General features: G+C 41.2%; 1 protein-coding gene across 5 annotated transcripts in view; it reads right to left on the reverse strand.

Moving 5' to 3' along the window:
- Positions 1-876: 876 nt before the first annotated feature.
- The window catches only part of ELAVL4 (ELAV like RNA binding protein 4), a 92,786-nt gene continuing 70,957 nt past the window's right edge, over positions 877-22,705 (reverse strand). Inside the window, exons 2-7 of one of the 5 annotated variants that reach the window (XM_040406962.1) lie at positions 21,298-21,401; positions 11,043-11,196; positions 8,397-8,622; positions 5,030-5,068; positions 3,843-3,865; positions 1,254-1,600 (exon numbers count right to left, since the gene is read on the reverse strand). In XM_040406962.1, the coding sequence (XP_040262896.1) occupies positions 1,254-1,600; positions 3,843-3,865; positions 5,030-5,068; positions 8,397-8,622; positions 11,043-11,196; positions 21,298-21,401 (893 nt within the window). Of the gene's footprint in view, positions 1,601-3,842; positions 3,866-5,029; positions 5,069-6,777; positions 6,781-8,396; positions 8,623-11,042; positions 11,197-21,297; positions 21,402-22,705 lie in introns of all 5 variants that reach the window. The other 4 variants (XM_040406961.1, XM_040406963.1, XM_040406965.1 and 1 more) reach the window with 4 other exon arrangements.

Consider the following 22,705-nt stretch of genomic DNA (forward strand, 5'->3'; position numbering starts at 1 on the left):
GGAAGTTTTTTTGCCCCGCCCAAAACAAGAAAAAGTAAAATAAGTACGTTTTCTTTTGTTCTGCAGATATCCCATACTGATGACTTAAAGAAAAAAATTGTCTTGCAATGCACCTCTTGCTTTGATTTGGGTTTTGACTGTGTGGTTTTATTTTTTTGGGGACCTGTGCAGTACACTCTCCCTCACTCAATAGTATAGTTTGCATTATGCTATGAAAAGATACGAAGACCAACTGTTTGTAATCCATCTTTCAAAAAACATTCTACTAATCCAATTTAAAACATATCTTGTTCTCTAAAAAGTTACCAGTGCAGTATGAATGACAAAGTTGTCAATTTTTCCCCCTAAATTAGACAGTCAAAATATTATTTTATTTTTTTTTCTCAAATCCAGATTCTCTTGTAAAAATTCTTTATATTTTATAAAAATAGATTTTTCTGGAAACCCATTTTCAGCAAAGAGACAAACTCTTTGGCAACATTGTTCATTTATTTAAATGGTTTTGCGTCATCAGGTATTCTGACCTTCATGGTCCCCTCGGAAATCTCCTTTCAACACCTAAGTCAAGAAACAATACAATTGAATGCAAAAGTCATTATTTTTGTTCCCTTTTTGCACTAACTTACTATATTGTTTCTTTTATGTTTTCTTTTTTATTACCCTTTGAGTGTCAGGACCTTTGCTATATTCCCACACTAAAAGGACTTTTGGAAAGGAGGGGGGGAGAACCGGTCACCAATCTGAAAGGATTTATTCAGTGAACAGAAAAGAAAGCTGAAAAAGAAAAGAAAAAACACACTTTTTTCTTTTCTTTATAGTGTTACACTTGTAAAAATCGTTTTTTTCTCAAGTTTTTTTTAATAATTTTTTTTTTCATTTTTTACTTCTTCAAATGAACTCATGGTCATCTTAAAAACAGCCACCTTCAAAGAAGGTGTAAAACTAGCCGGCTGGGTTAAAAAAGCCCTGCTCATTGTAATCTATGTATATTATATTCAACGACAACAGCTATGAAAGAACATTCAATGCATCAAAGTTTTTTTTTCTTATTTTCTTTTTTTTTTCTAAGCGTTATAAAATCCTTTCCGGTTTATCACAGGATATCCAATGGTAATACTTAGGCAACATTGGCTTATAAAGTCCATGGTTGGTTATAAGCCATTGAAAGTCTGTTTTTTTTTTTATATTTTCCCTCTTCTCTTTGTTCGTGAACAGAATTTTTGTTTTCAGGTTGATGTAGATAGGCTAGAAATTCAAGACTTGTGGGTTTTGTTGGTTTTAAAGGAAACCTGCAGAACTCTGTCTCCCAGGCGATATCCATTAAGGCTGGCAATAGCCATAGCTGCTTCATCATAATTGGTCATTGTGACAAAGCCAAATCCCTTGCATTTGTTGGTGTTGAAATCACGGATGACTTTGACGTTGTTGACTGCCCCAAATGGGCCAAAAAGCTGCCAAAGGACACTCTCATCTGAGTCGGGGGAGAGGTTGTAAACAAAGATACACCAGCCTGTACCCGTGTGCCCAGGGATGTTCATTCCAACCAGGCTTGTCATTCCATCAATTGTAATTGGAGAAAACCTAGAAGAAGAGAAAGTAGAGGTCATCAATGATCAGAAAATATGAATAAATCGTAAAAGGAAAAAAAAAGTTAAACACTTCTGTCCCAATCTTTAAATTCAGAAACAGTCAAATAATGAAAAAATAATAATAAAGATAATATTAAATAAAGAGACAATTTTGTACACATTTCCACTTTCTCCTAGTGGAACCAATGGAATGGCTCTTCGATAACATAAGGGCTTGTTCATATACATCCAGAGGTCAAACTCAGTTACCTCCTGCTATTATATATAAGTTTGGGAGAAACTGATGGCATAACTGTCCTCCTGGTTTTTAATAGGGTGCTTTTCATGCCAGACATCTTTCAAAGCCATCAATTTAACCTAAAGGTGTGTTGCTATATATTCATTTAGGGGGTACAAGAAGTCAAGCTAACTCTCTGCTGAAAGGGAAGGATGGGAACTATATATGGGTCCACTGTACCTATCTACCAGATTGACATGACCCATACATATGAACAAGCCCCCCCCCAAAAAAACTAACCAAAAAAAAAACATTTAGCTGCTATTGTAATCCTATAGCCTGAATGTGTAAAGTTTGTGTGCTTTTACAGTGTTTATATGGATTTCCTTTAATCATATTAGTTGGTTAACTAGCTTTCTATGAAACTGAGACCTCTGGGTATGTGCAGCATTAGATTTCATTTTTAAAGGGAGGTTGCCAGCAGTTTTGCCCATTCTAAACTGCTGCCAGCACTAAGTAAAGGCAAGGGAGTGAAGCACAAACATGTTTTTCTCAGCTTCTATTATTAGGATTAGTGTGAATTGAATCTGCCAGATTTTGCACCAGAAAATGCCCAGGGCACAGCTTCATTGTAATGTGCTCTGCGCACTGAGCACCTCCCCTTTTTTGAAATGTAGTATCAAAGGGAGGGGCTCTGCAGCTCAATACATAGGGCACTTCACAGTGAAGCTCCAACTCCAGTGCACATAAAGAGCAGAATCTGGCAGAATGAAACATCATAGTCACACTACTCCTGATAAAAAAAAAATCCACAAATCTCTTCCACACACTGCAGGCAGGAAAATATCTGCGCCAATTGACTTGTGGTGCAGGATTTAAATGGGTAGCCTGTAAATTATTTCTGAGAATTTTTGCCTCAGATTTAACCCTTTGCACAGCATAGTGTGAAATCTACAAGAATATCCATGATTTTTTATGTAAAATATGCCCAATCGTGATCTACCCAACATCAGCTGTTGGAGGAGAGCAAGGAGGTCCCACATTAAATGATCAAACCTGTCAGCATCAATGGGTTTGACTGACAGATCAAATGTTGCACTTGATCTGACCTTGAACTAGAGGTCACTTTAATGTTGCACTTGATCTGACCTTGAACTAAAGGTCACTGTAATGTTGCACTCGATATGACCTTGCCATGACTTTAATGTTGCACTTGATCTCACCTTGAACTAAAAGTCACTTTAATGCTGCACTTGATCTTATCTTGAACTAAAAGTCACTATAATGTTGCACTCAATCTGATCTGGAACTCAAACTCACTGTAATGCTGCACTTGATCTGACCTTGAACTAACGGTCACTGTAATGCCGCACTCAATCTGACCTTAACCTAATGGTCACTTTAATACTGAACTTGATCTGATCTTGAACTAAGGGTCACTTTAATGCTGTACTTGATCTGATCTTGAATTAAAGGTCACTGTTATGTTGCACTTGATCTGACCTTGAACTAAGGGTCACCTTAATGCTGCACTTGATCTGATCTTGAACTAAGGGTCACTATGTGATTAGCCCTTGGGATTGCTGATAATGACATTATGACTGGATTAAATATTACATATTGTGGATAATTATAATTTACATTAATTGTTAACATCTGCTACAATGACCAAACCAAAACTGCATGTTGGATTTCCTGACTACTGGTTGTTTATTAGCTTGTGTATCTCAATTAAATTAGGTAATTGCATTAGCTTCATTGCATATACACAACACATTTGGAAAGGTGCACGTAATGTGTGGAAAAAAAACCCAAATCAAATAATCTAAACATTTTATCAGAGTTATTAAACCTGCAAACAAAAGAAAACAGCGAGAGTTAAGGCGCTGACAGCTCCACGGATTATTCGCATTTATGGAGGCCACCTAATCTATTGGTACTGAGATGTAACCTGAAGCTCCTCGGCTCCCTAGCAAAATCTGAATCGCTTCCCCTCCTTACCACCACCATATACCACAATACAGGTGTCGGTTCATGTGGCAGAGGGGCTTTGGACACCCTCAGATGCCAGGGTCTTAGCGTGGCTGTAACCTCGAGTGTGACCTATAGCAACTGCATGCTCCTGCATTGATAAAGCGTTTCAGCCTAAAATTTAGAAAAATGGTGGTGAATTTAATTTCACCATCTTTTCTTGCAGGTTACCCCCAATACATTTCTTAGGTAAGTGGATTTCTTTTTTTTAGCTACATAATACAACTTTTTAGATTCAGCAGATAAACTAAGTACTAAACTGAGGGTTGAAAATGAGTTATGCTGCTGACCCGTTACTTCTCCTGACTTGTCTGTTTTAGTAAATACGCATATTCCCTATGCAATACCAATTATGAAGGGTTCTCTGTGTTATCGTGTCCCTCTGTTATTTCCCATAGAAAATCAGAACTAGATGACTGGGTGCTTCCATTCTCCTTGACAAAGGCGACGTGTCCCTCCACAGTCGGAAACTGATGGCTTTTATTTTAATGGGCAATCAAGGAACACCCAGTAGTCAAGTTATGAATACATTTTTAGGAGAAATGACAGAGGAATGGCACAACATAGAGTTTTAAGAAAATATGCTCTGGAATTATCTTATGGGGAAGGTACCATAAGTATTTACTAAAACAGACACATCTGGGCAACAGAAAGGTCCTCTTTAAATCTCAGAGTACCATGCTACCCATTGCGTATGCTTTGTTAGGGCCTATAGGCATCATAGTGGGGGGTTATCTTGCAATGGCTACTGAGGGGAAGGGTATGGCTAGTGATTTGGTGTCTTCAATACATTCCCTTTAATGTCACTGCACATGGACTCTGCTGACGGGTAGATGAGCTACAAACAACTGGGTGCAGCGGCCCTACCCTTAACCACAGGGCATCAATATATTCTATTGACCAGTGTAGCTGTCGCACCTTAACCGCCAATAAAGCCCACCTGTGAATAAAAACCAAATAGTGATAAAAATATGGAACACCACAATGCACTGGCATCTTCAGAAATGAAAACCAAGTCCCAACGTAAAAGAACAGAATGTCACATGCTGGTGGGGAAAAAAAGAGCAATTAAACAAACACAAATAAAGTTAGTGAATTGAAAAAAAAAAGCATAACAAAACAGAAAAGAAATAAATTATAGCGCCAATCTGTGCCAACATGGACATCTGGCATTCTGTGAAATTCTAATTACCTCTTAACGCCATAGGCCATATTAAGCAAATTGTCCAGCCTGAAAGAGAAGGAGTGTCTTTGGGTTAATGTCTTACAGATGGTAAGAGAGCTCAATGGAGCTGTTATTAATGACGTCCCTTTTCAACAGAAAGACAAATCTTCTACCATTTGATTAGGCTGATAGAGCTTCAGCATGTAGGAGTCAATCAAATCCCGGAAAAAAACCCTCCAGAAATGTAACATGCTGTCTTTTAACCCTTGCTCTGAACCTTAGGCTTTGGCCAGAAGGGGACTTTGGCTTCTCGCGTTACTTTAAAAGAGGCACCGATAGGTGTGACACAATTTGTGCAACATAAAGGGGTTGTCCAACCCCATAAAATTGTTTCCAAATTGATTACAATTGTCCAAAATACCAAAAGGACTAATACTCGCCTTACCAATCCACAGATGGTCTAAAGTCAACACTTCCCTGGTACCCCGCCAGTCTTTGTTAGGCTACTTTCACACATCGTTTTTGCTGGATCCGGCAGGGTTCAGCAAAAAAACGCTTTTGTTAATGATAATACAACCATCTGCATCCGTTACGAACGGATCCGGTTGTATTATCTTTAACATAGCCGAAACGGAACCGTCATGAACTCCATTGAAAGTCAATGGGGGACGGATCCGTTTTCTATTGTGTCAGATTGTGTTAGAGAAAACGGATACGTCCCCATTGACTTGCATTGTGGGTCATGACGTCTTGCTGCACATCCCAGGATGGAAAGCAAACCGCTGCATGCTGCGGTTTGCTCTCCGGTATGAGAACGGAACGGGATGCATTTTGGAGCATTCCATTCTGTTCAGTTATGTTTTGTCCCCATTGACAATGAATGGGGACAAAATGGAAGCGTTTTTTCCGGTATTGAGACCCTATGACGGATCTCAATACCGGAAAATAGAAATGCTAGTGTGAAAGTAGCCTTAACCTTGCTCCAGATGTGGCATGTTGACAAAACAGGTGACTACTGTAGTGAGTCACTGGTCACAGCGGTGTTTGCTGGCGGGGCACAAGGGAAGTGCTGGCGTGGGAGTGGCAGGGATTGGTAAGGAGACTATTACCCCTTTTCTGAAATACACGTCTTGCAATTTGAGTCAAGTGATCAGTCAGCATCTGGGACATAGGACTGGTCATTGTCTACCTTAAAGGAGTGTTCTGGGATTTTCCTCAGGATAGCTCATCAATAGGAGATTGGTGGGGGTCTGACTGTCGCCTGTTTGAGGAAGTCGCAGCTCTGGTGAGAATTGCTGGTTCCTCGCAGCTCACCAAGCACAGCACTGGACATTTGATAGTGGCAGTGTTCGATATCGCTGCTCAGCCCCATTCACTTGAACTAATCTGCTCCTAGGCCACATGACCGATAAATGTAACGTACTGACCGAGGAAGAGGACTAAGCACTCATGGAGCTGTTCAGGTGCGGCGCTGGGGTTCAGATCCCCGTTGATCGCATACTGATGACCTATCCCAGTGATGGCTAACCTCCGGTACTCCAGCTGTGGTTAAACTACGACTCCCAGCATGCTCCATTCATTTCTATGGAGTTCTGAGAACAGCCAAGCAAGTGTACATCATGGGAATCGTAGTTTTACCACAGCTGGAGTGCTTAGAGGTTAGACATCACAGACCTATCCTGAGGATAGGCCATCAAAATGAAAATCTTGGAAAACCACTATCCTTAGGACAGATCATCAATATCATTTTGGTGGGGATCTGACACCAGGCACACCTGCTGATCAACAGTTTTTTTCGGCAGCCACTGGTGCTGGAAACTAAACAATGGACGGGGCTTTCTGCTTTTGGTTCAGTCCACTATGTAGTTTCCGGCACTGGAGTACCACAGCTCGGCACTACATTGGTATGACTGCTATAGAGTATACATTTGCATATATATATATATATACAGTATATCGGCAGATTTACTACTCACAGTGGCTCAGGCTGGATAATAAATGTGGTGAGTGACTAGACACACTTGTCTACCTTTATGCCAACTATTGGTTAGCTTACTTTGAGCCCAAATTGTGGAGCAGCTTTGGTGTGCATTGTTGCGCCTTAGTCCACCCCCCCCCATAGCCAATCCATGCCTCCATGTTGGGCTACCAGACCGAAACAGGTGAACTAGGTGCAGTGGATTATTCTTTTTGCAGCATTTGCTTTATAAATAGGTCTAAACCTTGATGCGACATCACGCACCACAAGTGCGCCAAATTTTAGCACATTTTACAAAAAGTCTAGCAGCAACCAATATATATATAAATTATCAAGGAGCGGGAGTCATGAAAACGTCCTTATTACAAGCTCTTCCCCTTTAAAGGTTGCACAGCTGTACGGGGTATAGCGGAATACGTGATATTAAGTTAATATGCAAAAATGTGCAAAGCAACTTCACAATCTGCCACCCGTTTGCCTTTTTTTTTCTCCTTGCAGTCAAAAAATGTTAATTATACGTACTGCTTGAATTGCTCCCTGATCGACAGCAAATAATGGTTCATGCATTTTGGTCCTCGGCTGTCAGAATCAAGATGATTTTCGCCAGTAGACGATTGCTCCATTTTTGGAAACAGTTTTCAGACTGCAGGATGTTACATTTTTGGAGGGTGTGAGGAAGAGGAGGGGCGGGTAGTGCTCACCAAAAATTGTTACCGTATACATTTAGGAAGAAGGCAAGCCATAATTAATCTTTTTTTTTTTTCAGGCTCTGCATGCACAGATATTAAAAAATGATGACCAGTAAAGGATTTCAGCTCCCCGGCTCTGCCTGCCAGCTCTCTGGAGCACCACGGGAGAATATTGCAGAGAGGTTGATCAATACCTTCTGAAACTTGGCAGAAGATTAGTTCTCAGCCTTGAATAAAATGGGCCTTTGAGCAGGTCTGAGTGAATAATCAATCTATCTTACACAGAGACGAGGAGACATCCTCACTTACACCGTATTACCCTCTGAAAAAAACCTTTAACCCTTTCCAATGTGGCAGACGTGGACACAGAGAATGCTAATCCAGTCCCGTCCTTCAGCACTGCATTGGCTTTTTCATTGTATGAGTTCTGCATATCCAGACGCTTTGGTCTTTATTTGCATATTTTCCAGCCAGCCGTACAGTAAGTAATCTCTTACTATACAGATGAGGAAACTAGCCAACAAATCAATGACAGGAGATACGCGTATTAGCATAAACAACGTCTTGTGCTGTCGCTACATATGTCTTACCAGGCCTCGCCGCTCTCGATGGATTGAATGAAGAATGAGTGATTTATTATAAGGCAATTAATTAAAACATATCATACTCAGTACATTCATGATGGGAGGCGATGAACCTAAATGTACCACATTGGGCTTATAGTTACCTGAACCGCTGTGCCTGGTGGTGGAGAGGGCCCGGGTAGCGTCTGTTGGGGGACTGGTAGAGCTGCGAAAGAAGCGCTTGGCTGGTTTTCTGACTGGGGTTGTTGGCGAATTTCACAGTTATCGGTTCAGTTGCTCCACTTGGCTTCTGTCCATTCAATCCCTTTATGGCTTCCTCGGCCTCTATTCTCTTGTCAAAACGAATAAATCCAACTCCCCGAGACACACCTGCAGAGGACACATTGTGAATCCTTTCTGTCGAACCTCAGTAGCTTTTGTCTTTAGCATCAGTCAAATGCATAGGAGTGTGAATATGTGCAGTGATACCATTCTCCTTAAAGCGGTATTCCAAGAGGTTGCCCCTTTTTAATTAGCCCACTGACTCTGTTATACACAGTATGGCCGTGGGACAGGTGCTTCACTGAAGCCAAGGACTGGCCTCAGTGGTGACATGACCCCAAGCAGCATGTGGCACAGTAGTGACGTGCCACTTTAGGACATGTCACTACTGAAGCCACTCATTGGGTACGGTAATGCACGTGACCCCGTCCGTACCCCAGCCAGAGGTAAACGAGTCTGGGATTAAAAGATAGCCAAACGGAGCAAGAGCATAGGAATGGAACAGCGTGCTGCAGGTGAGCATCATTCCATTGTTAGGTACCCAATGCTAAAGTGGCTGGTTAAATAGGGTAAAAAACCTGGAATAGCCCTTTAAGCTGAACACACACATTAGATGAAAGTTGGCTGAACCTGAAGATTTTGGCAGGATGGGATGAATATTTAATGTGTATGGGGCCTCCTGACTCTTGGCCAATGGCAGATGTTGGGGAAAGAAAGAATGGACAATTGGATTTCAGTATGTCCCATCCTTTTGTTCTCAATGGAGATAAGCCACCACCAGTGATGTTTGACAGAGGCTTACTTCCCTCTCCCTACTGAGGACACATGCACACTTGGACAACCTTTAGAATGGTACATGTATTAAATGGTTTTAGATAAAAGTATCTTGTCTATGACTATGACATAGGAAAAGTTAAATTTTTTGTTAAAGATCCCATACGCTGTGTTTGCATGCTGCGGTAATAGGTCACATGTCCAAAGCCACATGCGTTTTACCATAAATAATTGCAGTTTTTCAGGAAAAAATAAACACATTTTCTAAAATACAGTATATTTCACCTGTAAAAACAGAGGGACTAATAACCACATGAGAAAAGGGCTGCAAATCATGAAAAAACGTGGTTTTGCTGTAATGCTATTAGCCACATGGCACACTAGTGTGATGTGTGAACACAGCCTTACTCCTAAGTACCAATATGAGAAATACATGGTTTCCCTTTCATGTTATCAGTCTGTAGAGGGTTTAGGGATAAAATTTAGAAAAGGACACAGGCATACATCTGCATCATGATCATAAAGCCACGTGACATCACTTTATAAGATGGGACTGCTGCTTTAAATCTCAAACATTTTTATTTTTATTTTTTATAGTTGAAGGTGCCACGTGCAGTTTTTACCCCTTTGCCATGCAGATAGTGGGACAACCTAAAGGTATCTATTTCATGTGCAAACTTTGAGACCAATTAGAAAACATATGTCCACGCACTACTGTTCCATAAAATTGGTTCCACTGACACATACAGTAGATTTCTTTGTATTAACATATGCCTGTTTAATTGATGACAGGATTTAAAGGGGTTCTCTGATGCAATAATGTTTTTTTTATCAGCCCATAGTAGCCCAAATGCTGCAAAATTTGCCCCATATACATATTTTTCAGGTCAGCACTTTCCTTTCCCTGTTTTCAGCATTACTGCATCCTGGCAGGATGTTTACATGCAGAACTTCCTGTTTTCATCAGCTTCCTGCTGGGTTTTCTAAACAAACCTAGCATGTTTTGCTCTGTAATGTTTCTCAGGAATTGTTCCACCCTTCACACTGTGCCCTCTGATGTAGTTACGCCCCCTACGCCTCCTCTTTCCATGTTAGTTTGGCGGAACAAGCCCTGGAAAACATTACAGAACAAAGCATGCTGGGTTTGATTATCAAACCAAGCAGAAAGCTGATGAAAGCAGGAAGTTCTGCATGTAAACTTCCTGCTAGGATGCAGTGATGCTGAGAACAATGGAGGAAAATTGTCAACATAAAAAACAAGTATATGGGGCAAAAGTATGCAGTCTTTGGAGTACTTTGGGCAGAAAAAAAATTAATTATGAACCCAGAGAAACCCTTTATGCTTGGACATACAGTAAGGTGGTGTAACAATAAGCTTTAAAGTGAACTTCTTGGCACATTGAAAATGTCAGGAGAAGATAAGCAGATTAATATATAGTTTTATGGGAAAAGATTCTGTATAACTAGTAATTTATTCATTTATCTCTCTGCTCTTTCTATGCTTAGCACTCCAGTGGGCGGTCCTACTCAGTGGCTGATGTATGTCTGTATGTACACTTAGAAAGGGAATCACTGAGTGTGACCGCCCACTGGACTCCTAAGTATAAAGGCATAGTTGTCATGTTTTACTGATATTTTACCATAAAACTATATGAACCTTCCTTACAGAATGAATATGCTTTATTTACATGACATTGAACAACCCCTTTAATCTGAGTGATCCTTTACCAATATACAAATATGCAGTTACTTACCTGTAACTTGATCCACTAAGATTCTTGAGGTGATGATGCGTCCATACTGTGAAAATAATTGTTCCAGTTCTTTCTGCGTCATAGTTTTTGGAAGGCCGCTGACATACAAGTTAGCATCACGAATTGATGCGGAACTGGGCCGGGCATAGGAAACCTGACAAAAATGAGGAGTTTGTCATCAGATCACTGGTAAAGAATAGACAAATGATATCTTGTTAGGGACAAGATGGCTGGAACCAATCTGGAACAATATTAAAGAGGTTTTCCAATCAGGGACATTTATGGCATATCAAAAACATACAATGCATTTGGAAACTTTAGTCCCTTTCACTTTTTTCACATTTTGTTATGTTTATGTTGTGGCCTTGTGTTAAAACATAAACAATTCAAGTTTTCTCCCATCAATCTGCACTCAGCCCCCCATAATGAGAAAGTGAAAACAGAATTTCAGGAATTTTTGCTAATTTATTAAAGAAAAAACTCAAAATTTGCATGGACATAAGTCTTCAGACCCTTTTCTATGACACATAAAAATTAGCACTGCGGCCTCCCATTCCTCTGGATTATCTTTCAGCTGTTTCTACACCTTGATTGAAGTCCACTTGTGGTAAATTCAGTTGATTGAACATGATTTGGAAAGACACAGACTTGTCTATATAAGGTCTTGCAGGATTGTGTGGAGGCACAGATTTGGAGAAGGGTACAAAAAAAATTCTGCTACACTGAAAGTTCCCAAGAGCAAAGTGGCCTCCATAATTCTTAAATGGAAAAAGTTTGGAACAATGAGGACTCTTTCTAGAGCTGGCCGCCCCACCAAACTACCTAATGGTCACTCTGTCTGAACTCCAAATATCCAGTGTGCAGTTCGGAGAAACTTCCAGAAGGTAAACCATCACTGTAGCACTCTATAAGTCTGGGTTTTATGGCAGAGTGGCCAAAAAGAAGCCTCTCCTCAGTGAAAGACATATGAAAGCCCACCTGGAGTTTGTAAAAGAAGAGCACCTAAAGAACCTGATCTAGAGGATCTGGACCTCAGACTGGGCAGAAGATTCACCTTCCAACAAGACAATGACCTTAAGCACACAGCCAAGACAATACAGGAGTAGCTTAGGGACAACTCTGTGAATGTCATTGAGCTGCGCAGACAGAGCCCTGATTTGAACCCAATCAAACATCTCTGTAGAGACCTGAAAATGCCTGTCCACCGACCGTCCCCATCCAACCTGACAGACATTGAGAGGATCTGCAGAGAAAAATTGCAGAAAATCCCCTGGTTTGCAAACTTGGTGGCATCACACGCCAGAAGACTGGAGGCTCTAATTGCTCCCGAAAGTTCTTTTTCCTGAGTAAAGGTTCTGAATACTTATGTCAATGCAAGATTTTAGATTTTTCTTTTCTATAAATTAGCAAAGATTTCACTTCTGTTTTCACTTTCTCATTATGGGGTATTGAGTGCAGAATGATGGGGGAAACATGAATTTGTTTTAATTTAAACACAAGGCCTGAACATAAAATGTAAAAAAAGTGAAAGGGTTTGAAGACTTTCCAAATGCACTGTATGACCTAAATGTCCGATAGGTGCTGGTCCCACCTCTGGAACCCTCCTGTATCTCAAGAATTGGTCTGGGACTTCTGAATATAGCCAAGCGTACTCGCTTGCAATATTTGGAAGTCCCATAGCAATAAATGGAGTGTAACAAGAATGCTCTCTGTTTACACTGATTTCCTCATCTCGAGATAGGAGCAGGTCTTAAGGGTGGGACTCACACCTATTGGACATTTATGGCATATCCTAGTGATGTTCCAGATGTTCCAGATGGGAATACCCCATTAAAGGATAGTTCAGCCATTTTTTTTAAACCGGTTACTGTATAAAAATTAAAAGTAATATTCACCTCACAAAGCCCCCACAGCTCTCATTCCAATGCTTCCCTGGTCCCCTGCCAGTCTCTGTTTCCTGTTCCTTCAATCACTGCCATTGAGTGGCTGCGAGGTCATTTCCTGGGTGTTGAGAAAGACCAGGAAGCAAAGACTGGAGAAGGACCTGGGAAGTGTCCAAACGGCAGGAGATAATTAAGATGAATATTAATTTTGTTTGTGCACAAAAAAATATTGGCCCGACAACCCCTTAAAAGGGAATTCCAGTTTCAAATCATATAAAATTTTCTAATACTACAGTTTTCAATTCCTCAAAGTTTTCAAGATCTCTTCTTGCAGTCTGTTTACTTCCAGAAAATGAAAACCTGTCCTGGACAAGTGATAATCACACACACTTATTATATTAGAAAATTGCATAACCAAACAGTGACATAGCGTGGGTTGGCAACACCCAGGGCAAGCCAACTATTGCTCCCCTTACCTGTGGAAATGCCCCTTTTTTACACAGACACAGCTTATTAGGGTCTGCTAAGACACAGCGGTTCAACGCTGCTCCTGAGACACCTGGCGATCACGTGATCTCAGGGTCCATTAAGGAAGCAGCACAGTCCATTATGATGCCAGTCCCAATTCTCATGATTGGGCACTGGTGGCAGCCCCCCAGCTCCTTCCTCAACCCCTCGCTAAAAGTCTCACTGAAAAAACTTCACTGCAGGGACCCACTGCTGACTGAACAATGCTCAAACTGTGGACTGCATGCTGCATGAAGTCACTCCTCACTGAAGCAACTCGCAGCCCAGTTTAGGCCTTGAGGCAACGCAGCCTACAAGATGACTTATCAGTGCACGCATGCCTGGCGTTTTGAGGCAGCCTTTGTGCTGTCTGCAACAAAGTGAACATCATGCCATTGTCTATAACAGTGCCCAGGCGGCCAGACACCGCCTTAAACTTTAGCACCTGGGGCAGCTGACCCCTATGTCCCCCAACCCTACGCTACACCACTGTTACCAAAGATTTATCTGCTGAAAGTGATAAAACACTTTAATTGACAAATAGAAGGCCAATCACATGAAACCCTAAAGAAAGATGTTCCTCCAAGATCTATAAAAGAGGACAACCCTTGGCCATAGTTTATGTTGTATTAGGTTCTATGGATGCCATAGAAGTGTGAGCTAGAGCGCAAAGAAGCTAACAAGAATTGATTTGAATGGTTTTTCCCTCTATCAGTTTGCCGGGAGTGTCAGGAGCTGAAACTGTTGCTCTCATTTTAATGGAGTTGTCCGTGGTGAGACAGGGAAATGATGACTTAAAGGGAACCTGTCACCTCCAAAAACCATCTGAAGCCGCCAGCAGTACCTGAGAGTAGCCAGCAGTGTGTTTCTGACGATTGTTTTGTTCCTGAAGGCAGATGCGGTAAAAGCTCTTAAAACGTTCCTTTATCCCCTGCCGGCGCGCTTCTCTACACATGCTTGAAGTCAAGGGGGCAGCAGCCTCCTTGCTTTAAGTCAAGGTAACCACTTCCCTGCCCCTTCGCTGTGACTGACAGCTGGCAGTTTGGCTGGCTTTGCGGAACTCTCTCACAGCGAAGAGGCAGGGAAGGGGGCGTGGTTACCGTGACTTGAAGCAAGGAGGCCGCTGCCCGCTTGACTTCAAGCATGTCTAGTAGAGATGGGAAGTTCGGATCTTTTACATGAATTGGTTCATATGAATCAGTTCATTCAAATGAACCGATTCATGAATCGAATCTTCGATTCACTTGATGAGTCGGCTCTCGGCTGACAAGGAAGTGAACCGAAGCTCCGGACAGGAACCATGGTGCGCAATGTCACCCAGTCTACAGTATCAACTACCGAGTGAATGTGAATATGTGATAATAACAGTAACACTGGCTGATCACTCAGACATAAAATAGTACACAGTGCAGACATCACACAGGTAATTGAAAATAAAACTGTGCAATGTGTGCATGATTTTCTAATAAACCTGAAATTTCTGTATAAAGAGAGCCTGAATCTGAATGAGGATCTCCTCTAATCTAAACTCTGTGTCATTTCTCTTATCTCTCTGCTGTCTGTCCGGCTGTCTGTCCCTTATCACTGCTGCAACAAAAGCATTAGACTCGGTGTATAATGTTCTGGTGACACAATTCTTTTAACTCAGTAACTCATCTGATGACTCACGATTCTTTAACTCAAAGAATCGAATGAGTCTATAACTAAGTAGAATCATTTGATTCTTTTAACTAGTAGACTCTCATTACATTCTTAGGGCACTTTCACACTAGCGTTATTCTTTTCCGGCATTGAGTTCCGTCCTAGGGGCTCTATACCGGAAAAGAACTGATCAGTTTTATCCTAATGCATTCTGAATGGAGAGCAATCCGTTCAGGATGCATCAGGACGTCTTCAGTTCAGTCTTTTTGCCTTGTCAGGACGGAGATAATACTGCAGCATGTTGCAGTTTTATCTCCGTCCAAAATTCTGGAACACTTGCCAAAATTCTGGAACACATGTTTTCCCATTGAAATGCATTAATGCCGGAGTGTTCCGGCTAACGGATCTGTTTTTGCTGTCTGCGCATGCTCAGACCGCAAAAAAAATTGGAAAAAACAAATGCCGGATCCGTTTTTCCGGATGACACCAGAGAGACGGATCCGGCATTTCAATGCATTTGTCAGACTTGTAAGCTTTCATTTGGAGCCATTTTAGTTTTGGACAATTGCTATATATGTAATTTCCAAATACAGTCAAGTGGCTTTGAGTTTAGGTTTCCATATGAGGCTGTTTGCAGTCCATTAATCCCTAAGTGGTAAACAGTAGTTGTTCCAAGATCAGGAACCTCGTCTAAAAACTGAATAGGACAACCACTTTCCATATGCCCTATTATAGAGGGAGTCCTTTGCTATGTGCATGACTGGCAAGCCCCGTACAAGGAAAGACTCTTGCATGATTATATACAGTGACACCTCTCCAAAAGACTACCTCTTAGAGAAGACCACCGCCTTATCAAGAGCTGATTTCCTTTGGCAGATTTTCAGGTCCACCATATATTACACATACTACCCATCTTCTTTGAAAAGACCACCCACCTAGAAAAACACTTTTTAATGCAATTAGTCATCTCAAAGTTTCACTATGTTACATGGTTCATAAGATTGTAATGAGCACCATGAGTGGCGGCCCTGAGCTTCACCCTCTAACAATAGATGATCACCCTTTTTTAGAGAAGCCATAAATATTAGCAGCACAGCTTATCTTTTTGTTTGAGACCCCTATATTAAAGAGATTGGCCAATTTAGGGCTCATTCACATTGCCTACAAAAATAACGGAAGAGACAAATTTTTCAGATGATGGACAGCAATGGCACCCCATGGACTCCGTTGACTATAATTGGGCCTGTCGGGTTTCCATCATGGTATCTGCCATTTTACAGGACAAAATAGTGCAGCGTGCCTCCAACGCAGATGTGAACACACCCTCAATGTCATTCTCTTACTGTTATGAGAGAATTGCTTGGTATAGTTCTGAGGATCTGTGTTCTGCAGACACAAGATGACATGTAAAGTGCCTGCAGTCTGCTGATAACACAGTGATTGCTTTTCACTGCAGGCTGTACTCTCCTGACAGCAACCACAGGCAACGTAAAACTTGCAGAATGAAATGAGCATTACGGATAATGACATTATGTTTAGGGAGTTTTGCAATTCCTGAGAACCCCTATATTAACCAGTTGTAGACTAGGCCATTTCAGCCGTTCGTGACCTGGCACATTTTCATTTAGTTTTAGTATGTGCAGCTTTGAAAGCAATAACTTTTTTTTTTTCCGATAGACTATATAAATAAGTTGTGCTTTTTTGGTGATATATGGGAATTTATTTTATGTCATTTTATTATATAAAAAAAATTTCTACCTAGAAAAAATAAAAAAACAAAGGGAAAAATTGTCTTTTTTTTCACATTTCTTAAATTTTTCGAATAGCATAAAGTGCAAATAAAATACCGGTACTTTTTAAAATTCTGTCCGCTTTATGTTATGGTCACTCGCGGGGGAGGGCAGGGCTAAAATCTGTGGTGTGGGCCAGCGATGGTGGTCTTTTTTTATTTTATTTTGTTTCGTCTTTATTTTTTACTTTAAACATTGTGCTTCTGGATAAGGTCATAAAGGTCCTTTGGGGGGCATTTTAAGATTACATTTTTCATTACAAATTTCTCCTGTTACTTTGGCTAATACATACTGTATCGAGATAAGCGAATAGATTCTTAACTCATCAAATTCAACCTGAATTTTGTGTAAATTTGATTTGCATTCGAATCCAAGTTTGTGGTAATTCCATTTGACCAAATTTTCAGAGTGAGAGAAAAAAAAAAATAAATAAAGAAAGAAAAAAAGAAAAAAACAAGAGAGAAAAAAATTGTCCGAGGAGACCTCCGAGTGTCATACAAAAATGTTCAGGCTAAGTGGAGCACTTTCGATTAAAGTAGAATCGATTTGGACCCAAATTGACTCTTCGACTGAATCCGAATTGAATTTTGATTGATTCGCTCATCTCTAACACTGTATTAACTTCACTTACAGGGGAATACAGCCTCCGGAGCCTCACTGCAGAGCTTATCTGGGTCTGCTAAGACCCAGCAGCATCTACAGTTACCAGATACCTGGCGATCACATGATCACCGGGACAGAGACAGGAAGCATCATAGCCACTATGTAGGCTGTGATCGGGAAGGCAGGGATGGTAATAAATAGAGATGAGCAAATCGAAACTGACAAAGTGGAATTTGATCTGAATTTCAGAAAAAAATTTGATTCGCACCGAATCTGAATTTCCTCACGCTTCGTGGTAACGAATCGCATTGTTTCCTAAAATGGCTGTTGCACGTATGAGCACATGGAGCAAGGAACTCTGGGAAGGCGGGATCACTCATAATGCCAAGCATTCAGCCAATCAGCAGCCAGCCAGCCCTGTGATGTCACAGCCCTATAAATAGCCTCAGCCATTCTGGATTCTGCCATTTACCAGTGTACTTAATGCAGGGACAGACGTCAGCAGGCGCTAGGGACAGTGCTAGGAAAAACTTTATTGTGCTAAAAAACAATGTACAAGTGCAGGGAAAGATTATTCAAGGTGTAGGGAAAGGATAGGGAGGAATCATTCCACATCATTTATGTTGAACAGGGTTTAGTAGTGAAGGTTATAGCCTGAGTAATAGGAACAATCCTATTACACCTTGCTGCACTGACTGCGGATCCAAATTGCCATTATACAGCTCTGTAATTCCAGCAAACCGTTCTTGTTATTAGGGTGCAAGTGTTGTTTGATACAGCCATTACAGGGTTTATTATAAGGAAATATTTCTACTTCTTATTTGCCCTTGTGCGGTGCAGTTATATGTACTAAAGCATTTTTTGGCTTGTATTAGTGGGAAAAATACGGCTTATTAGCCGTTGTGTGGTGAAGTTGGAAAATTACAGCCCTTTTTGTCGTGTATTAGTGGCAAAAGAAAAATATGTTTGCCGTTCAGCGGTGCAGTTATATGTTCTAAAGCCTTTTGTGGCGTGTATTAGGGCCAAAAGAAAAATATATTTGCCGTTCAGCGGTGCAGTTATATGTTCTAAAGCTTTTTGTGGTGTATATTAGTGACGTCAACACAAACGTACTGCTGACCCCCTCTTCACTCTGTCAGGGGGGCTCTACTTGCATTAGCATTTAATAGAACAGATTCTGTAGACATCTATGTGGAATCAGCTGACGACGGTGTAAAACGAGTGCGCTTCTTCTTGGCGCTAACATCGACCTGCAAGGCTGAGTTCACACTTGAGTTATTTGGTCAGTTTTGGCCCTGTGACTGCCCAAATAAGTGAAGTGTGCAGTGATTCTAAGTGCGACGCCTGTCATCTGCATGTCATACGGACACACAGTATTGTTTCACTACCACAGCAGACTCCCTATGTGTGTTACTGCATGGCACAGTGTTCTACACCATTATAAAGGCTCTCTGCAGCCAGGAAATAGCCGTTTTTAAACAAAATTCACAGAGAATAAATTCGGAACTAACCAAAGTTTTTCAAACCGGTGAACCGGCCGAATCGAATTTTTTAAAAAGTTGCTCATCTCTAGTAATAAACTGTCTCTGACTTCTCTCTGCTGATCTTCATGCAGCTGCAAACTCAGCAAGGATGTTCATAAAATACGTCCCTGCAGAGCCCTATGCAGCCGGCAAGTGGTTAAATATCAAGTCGCCAAACAACAGTCAATAGAAATACAGTACTCAATAGGTCTGACACAAAAAAAAAACTGTGCAAAAAAAAATAGCTTTCCATTAGTCTTGATATCCATTAGATCCCCCTTCAGACGCATCAAAGGCGACCAACCCCCCAAACACAAATGATCGGTTTCCATCTTTATCTGTTCTGCGTTACAAAAATAGCTGTTGACTCAACACTGAGAATGTGACTAATGTTAGATTCAGCAGAACGGGTAAAGAAAGACGGACTTGCAGTTTTGTATGATTGGCTGAATGTGGGTTTTCTAGTTCAGCGCTCATAGTAACTGTAAATACTGCTTGTAAAATTCAGTCTTGGAAACATGTATCTCAAATGTCATTTGTAGGTCAAACATTGCTTTGTGATTTCAGCTTCCAGTCTGCAAGAATAGCTGCAATGCCAGATAGGAAGAAAGCCAGCGAACAAAAAAAAAAAAAAGGGAAAAGAAAAAATCCTATTTCTGGTCTGGTTTCACAGAAATGCATTTTTTAGTAAGACATTTTGAAGTGCCTTCTCTATAACACTATATTATAGGTCCATTACAGAACATGGTGACCTCAAATATATTAAAAGGGTTGTCCCACAAAAAATATTTAGCAGTTTTCAAACCAGCACCTGAATCTGAATACTTCTGTAATTGCATGTGATTAAACATTTAGTATAGACAATAAGTTATTCAATAAAATGTAACTGTATAGCGCCACCTTTGTTTTGTTTTGTTTTTTCATTTTTTCTCTGTCCACCTCACTGAGGTGGACGCACATGCTCAGTATCATCCATCTTGAGCTGTGATAGGGAGAGTGCTCTAGCACAAAGGACACACCCTGTGAGCTGCGGCAGAAAGGGCACCCGAGCTGCCACCTTGATATAAATCTAACAGAGTAATTGGAACAATGAATGGGGAGATCTCTGGACCCATGTGAGGTACAGGGCGGGTTGTAGGTTTGTTAGAAAGAGCTGCTCTCTGCAGGGACTGACAGACTGCAGTGTATACATGACAACCAGCACCCTGATCCCTCTGCTCATGAATACACCGGGGTCATTTATTGAACAGAAATATGTCTATATTAGGCATATTTCTGTCGCGGGTTGGGGCACAACGGTCCTCTATGCTGCAGTCTACGACCTTTCCGCACTCACGCCAGGTCTCAAAAAGTGGGGGTGGCCCGACAAGCCCTTTTCATTTTAGGCATAGAAAATGGTCTAAATGTAAGACAGCTAGGAAGCTACACATTAAGCTGATCGATCAAATTTAACCCCTTCCCAACCTCTCCCCTACATGCACACGATATGTCGGGTCTTTAAAAGGAATGTGTCTCCTATAAAAAATTTTCTGCCAGTTATAACTAGATAGCGACACATCTCAATTTCTAATTGTATTTTAAATTCTATTTACTCAACATGATTATGGGGGTGGCCATCTTGCCTGAGCATTTAGAGATGTGCTTTACAGCAGCCACCATGGACCATAGACACAATGGACAGGAGGGAATTATGTGGGCATGCTCTGTGACCTGTGCAGACGTCAGGAGGGAGTAGATAAGCTGTGATATCACCTACTGCGAATGGTGGATCCTGTGTTATTGATATATAGAGGTGATATTTGTCATTCTAATTCTGCATGTAATGATAAGCAGATGACTGCAGTTAAGTGATCTGTACAAACCAAGAAGTGGCACCTTAGTGGCCTGGGCAAAAACCGAAGAATTTTATGTTTTTTTCCCCCCTTTATAATAGATAGTGGCATGAAAACAAAAAAATTAAAAATAAAAATATGTTTAACTTAATAAGCAGTCATTTTCTGATGACACATTCTCTTTAAAGATGCCCCCCACAGCCGGCAAGTGCTGCTGTTTTCCACTGCAAGCATCCATGACTGGAGACAACGTCGATCATGGACATTTAACCACTCAGATGCTAGGTCTAGGCTCATATCCCTCTGACAAGTCACCATGAAATGTTGAATCTTTTCTTTCATAAGGTGGCCTTTAAGTGATTATATCATAGATAGGTTATATAATGTTCTTCAGAACAATGTTTACAGCACAACTGTTACAAAAGAAAACATTATAACATCCCTAAGCTTGAGCGTTAACATAGATGTGTCCTCACCTTGATGGTTTTGGTTTGTAGTCTGAGTCCATTTAAAGTGTTAATGGCTTTTTCTGCATCCTTTGGATCAATGTAATTAACAAATCCATATCCTAGACTCTGCCCTAGATGGAAAAGAAACAGCAAATTAGGGAACAATCATCTTATCCGACTGAAAACATGATTTACATAGAAATGATCTTCACCAAGGTTGACCAAGCTATGAAGGTCAAAGGACCTTCTTTTTTGTTATGACAGTCAGAACAGAGGCTGGAACGATATGCACTGATCTTGTTAAAAGGCAACCGTGAAATTTTCTGAACAGATAAACATTTCAACCTGTCATGTAAAATTAGCGAGGACTAAGGCCTTTAATGTGTTTAGGAGAAGAGGGTTTTTCTGGTTTTAATGACATTTATTGGTTTGTGGCAGGAAAGCTGGCCCGAGGCACTACGATCTCATAACGGAAGCAATGAATTTTTAACAAGACCTTCCTCTTGATTAGTATGAAAAATCCTCAGTAAGAATGGTCATTTTATCACACATGCGTCTTTATGTCCGCGAGACCTCTGCAATGTCAGTATAAAAATGCTCTGTACAATCTAGGATAGAAAAGGCAATGATGGCTTCAGGTAGACCTCTCTGTATTGAGGTATCTATCAGATGTCCTTATAGCACTGTACCAGTGGGTGTAACACCACCAATGGAGTAGTCCCCAGGTTAGGTATACACTGTATGCTTAAACGCGTTGTTCAGTTCACCCCTGGGGACGTTTTCCACCCCCCCACCAGCCTGGCTGAACCATATTTACCTGATCCCTGCCATTGGGCTCTGGCTCCATCAACTCCCCCTGTGTCACAGCAGATCTTAGGTCTCCCCGCTTCAACATCTGGCTTTCCATGGATCACGTTGCCATTGCAGTGATGTGTCACCCTGGTCTCATGTCACTGGGTCACATGGGCGACACGTTACTCCTCCAGCCAGTCATTGGCTGCGGCGGCTATGTGATCCGTGTCAAATCGGATGTTGACGCCGGGAGATCTGAGACATGCAAAGCGTGAGGGGGAGCTACGGAGCTGAAACATAGTGGCAGGGATAAGTTAAGTACGACTCCCGCTCCAGGTCAAGCCAGGATGTGGGGTCTGTAGAAAAGGTCCCCAGAAGTGAACAATCCCTTTAAAGGGGTATTCTCATCTTAATATTAACAGCATATCCATACTCCATAAATGTCCAATAGGTGCAGTTTCCACCTCTGGGTCCAGCCCTATCTTGCAGCGGCTGTGAATGGAGACACATTCACAACTCTGTTCATTCACTGAATGTGGAGTTCCGAAAAAAGCTGAGCAAGCAAGATGAAATTTAATGGCAATGTGAAATATGGATTCGGGGGATGGAGGGTCTGGCATGGCATGAGGTCCCAGGTACAGGG

Source organism: Bufo bufo, chromosome 9 (assembly GCF_905171765.1).
Source record: "Bufo bufo chromosome 9, aBufBuf1.1, whole genome shotgun sequence".
Classification (NCBI taxonomy): domain Eukaryota; kingdom Metazoa; phylum Chordata; class Amphibia; order Anura; family Bufonidae; genus Bufo; species Bufo bufo.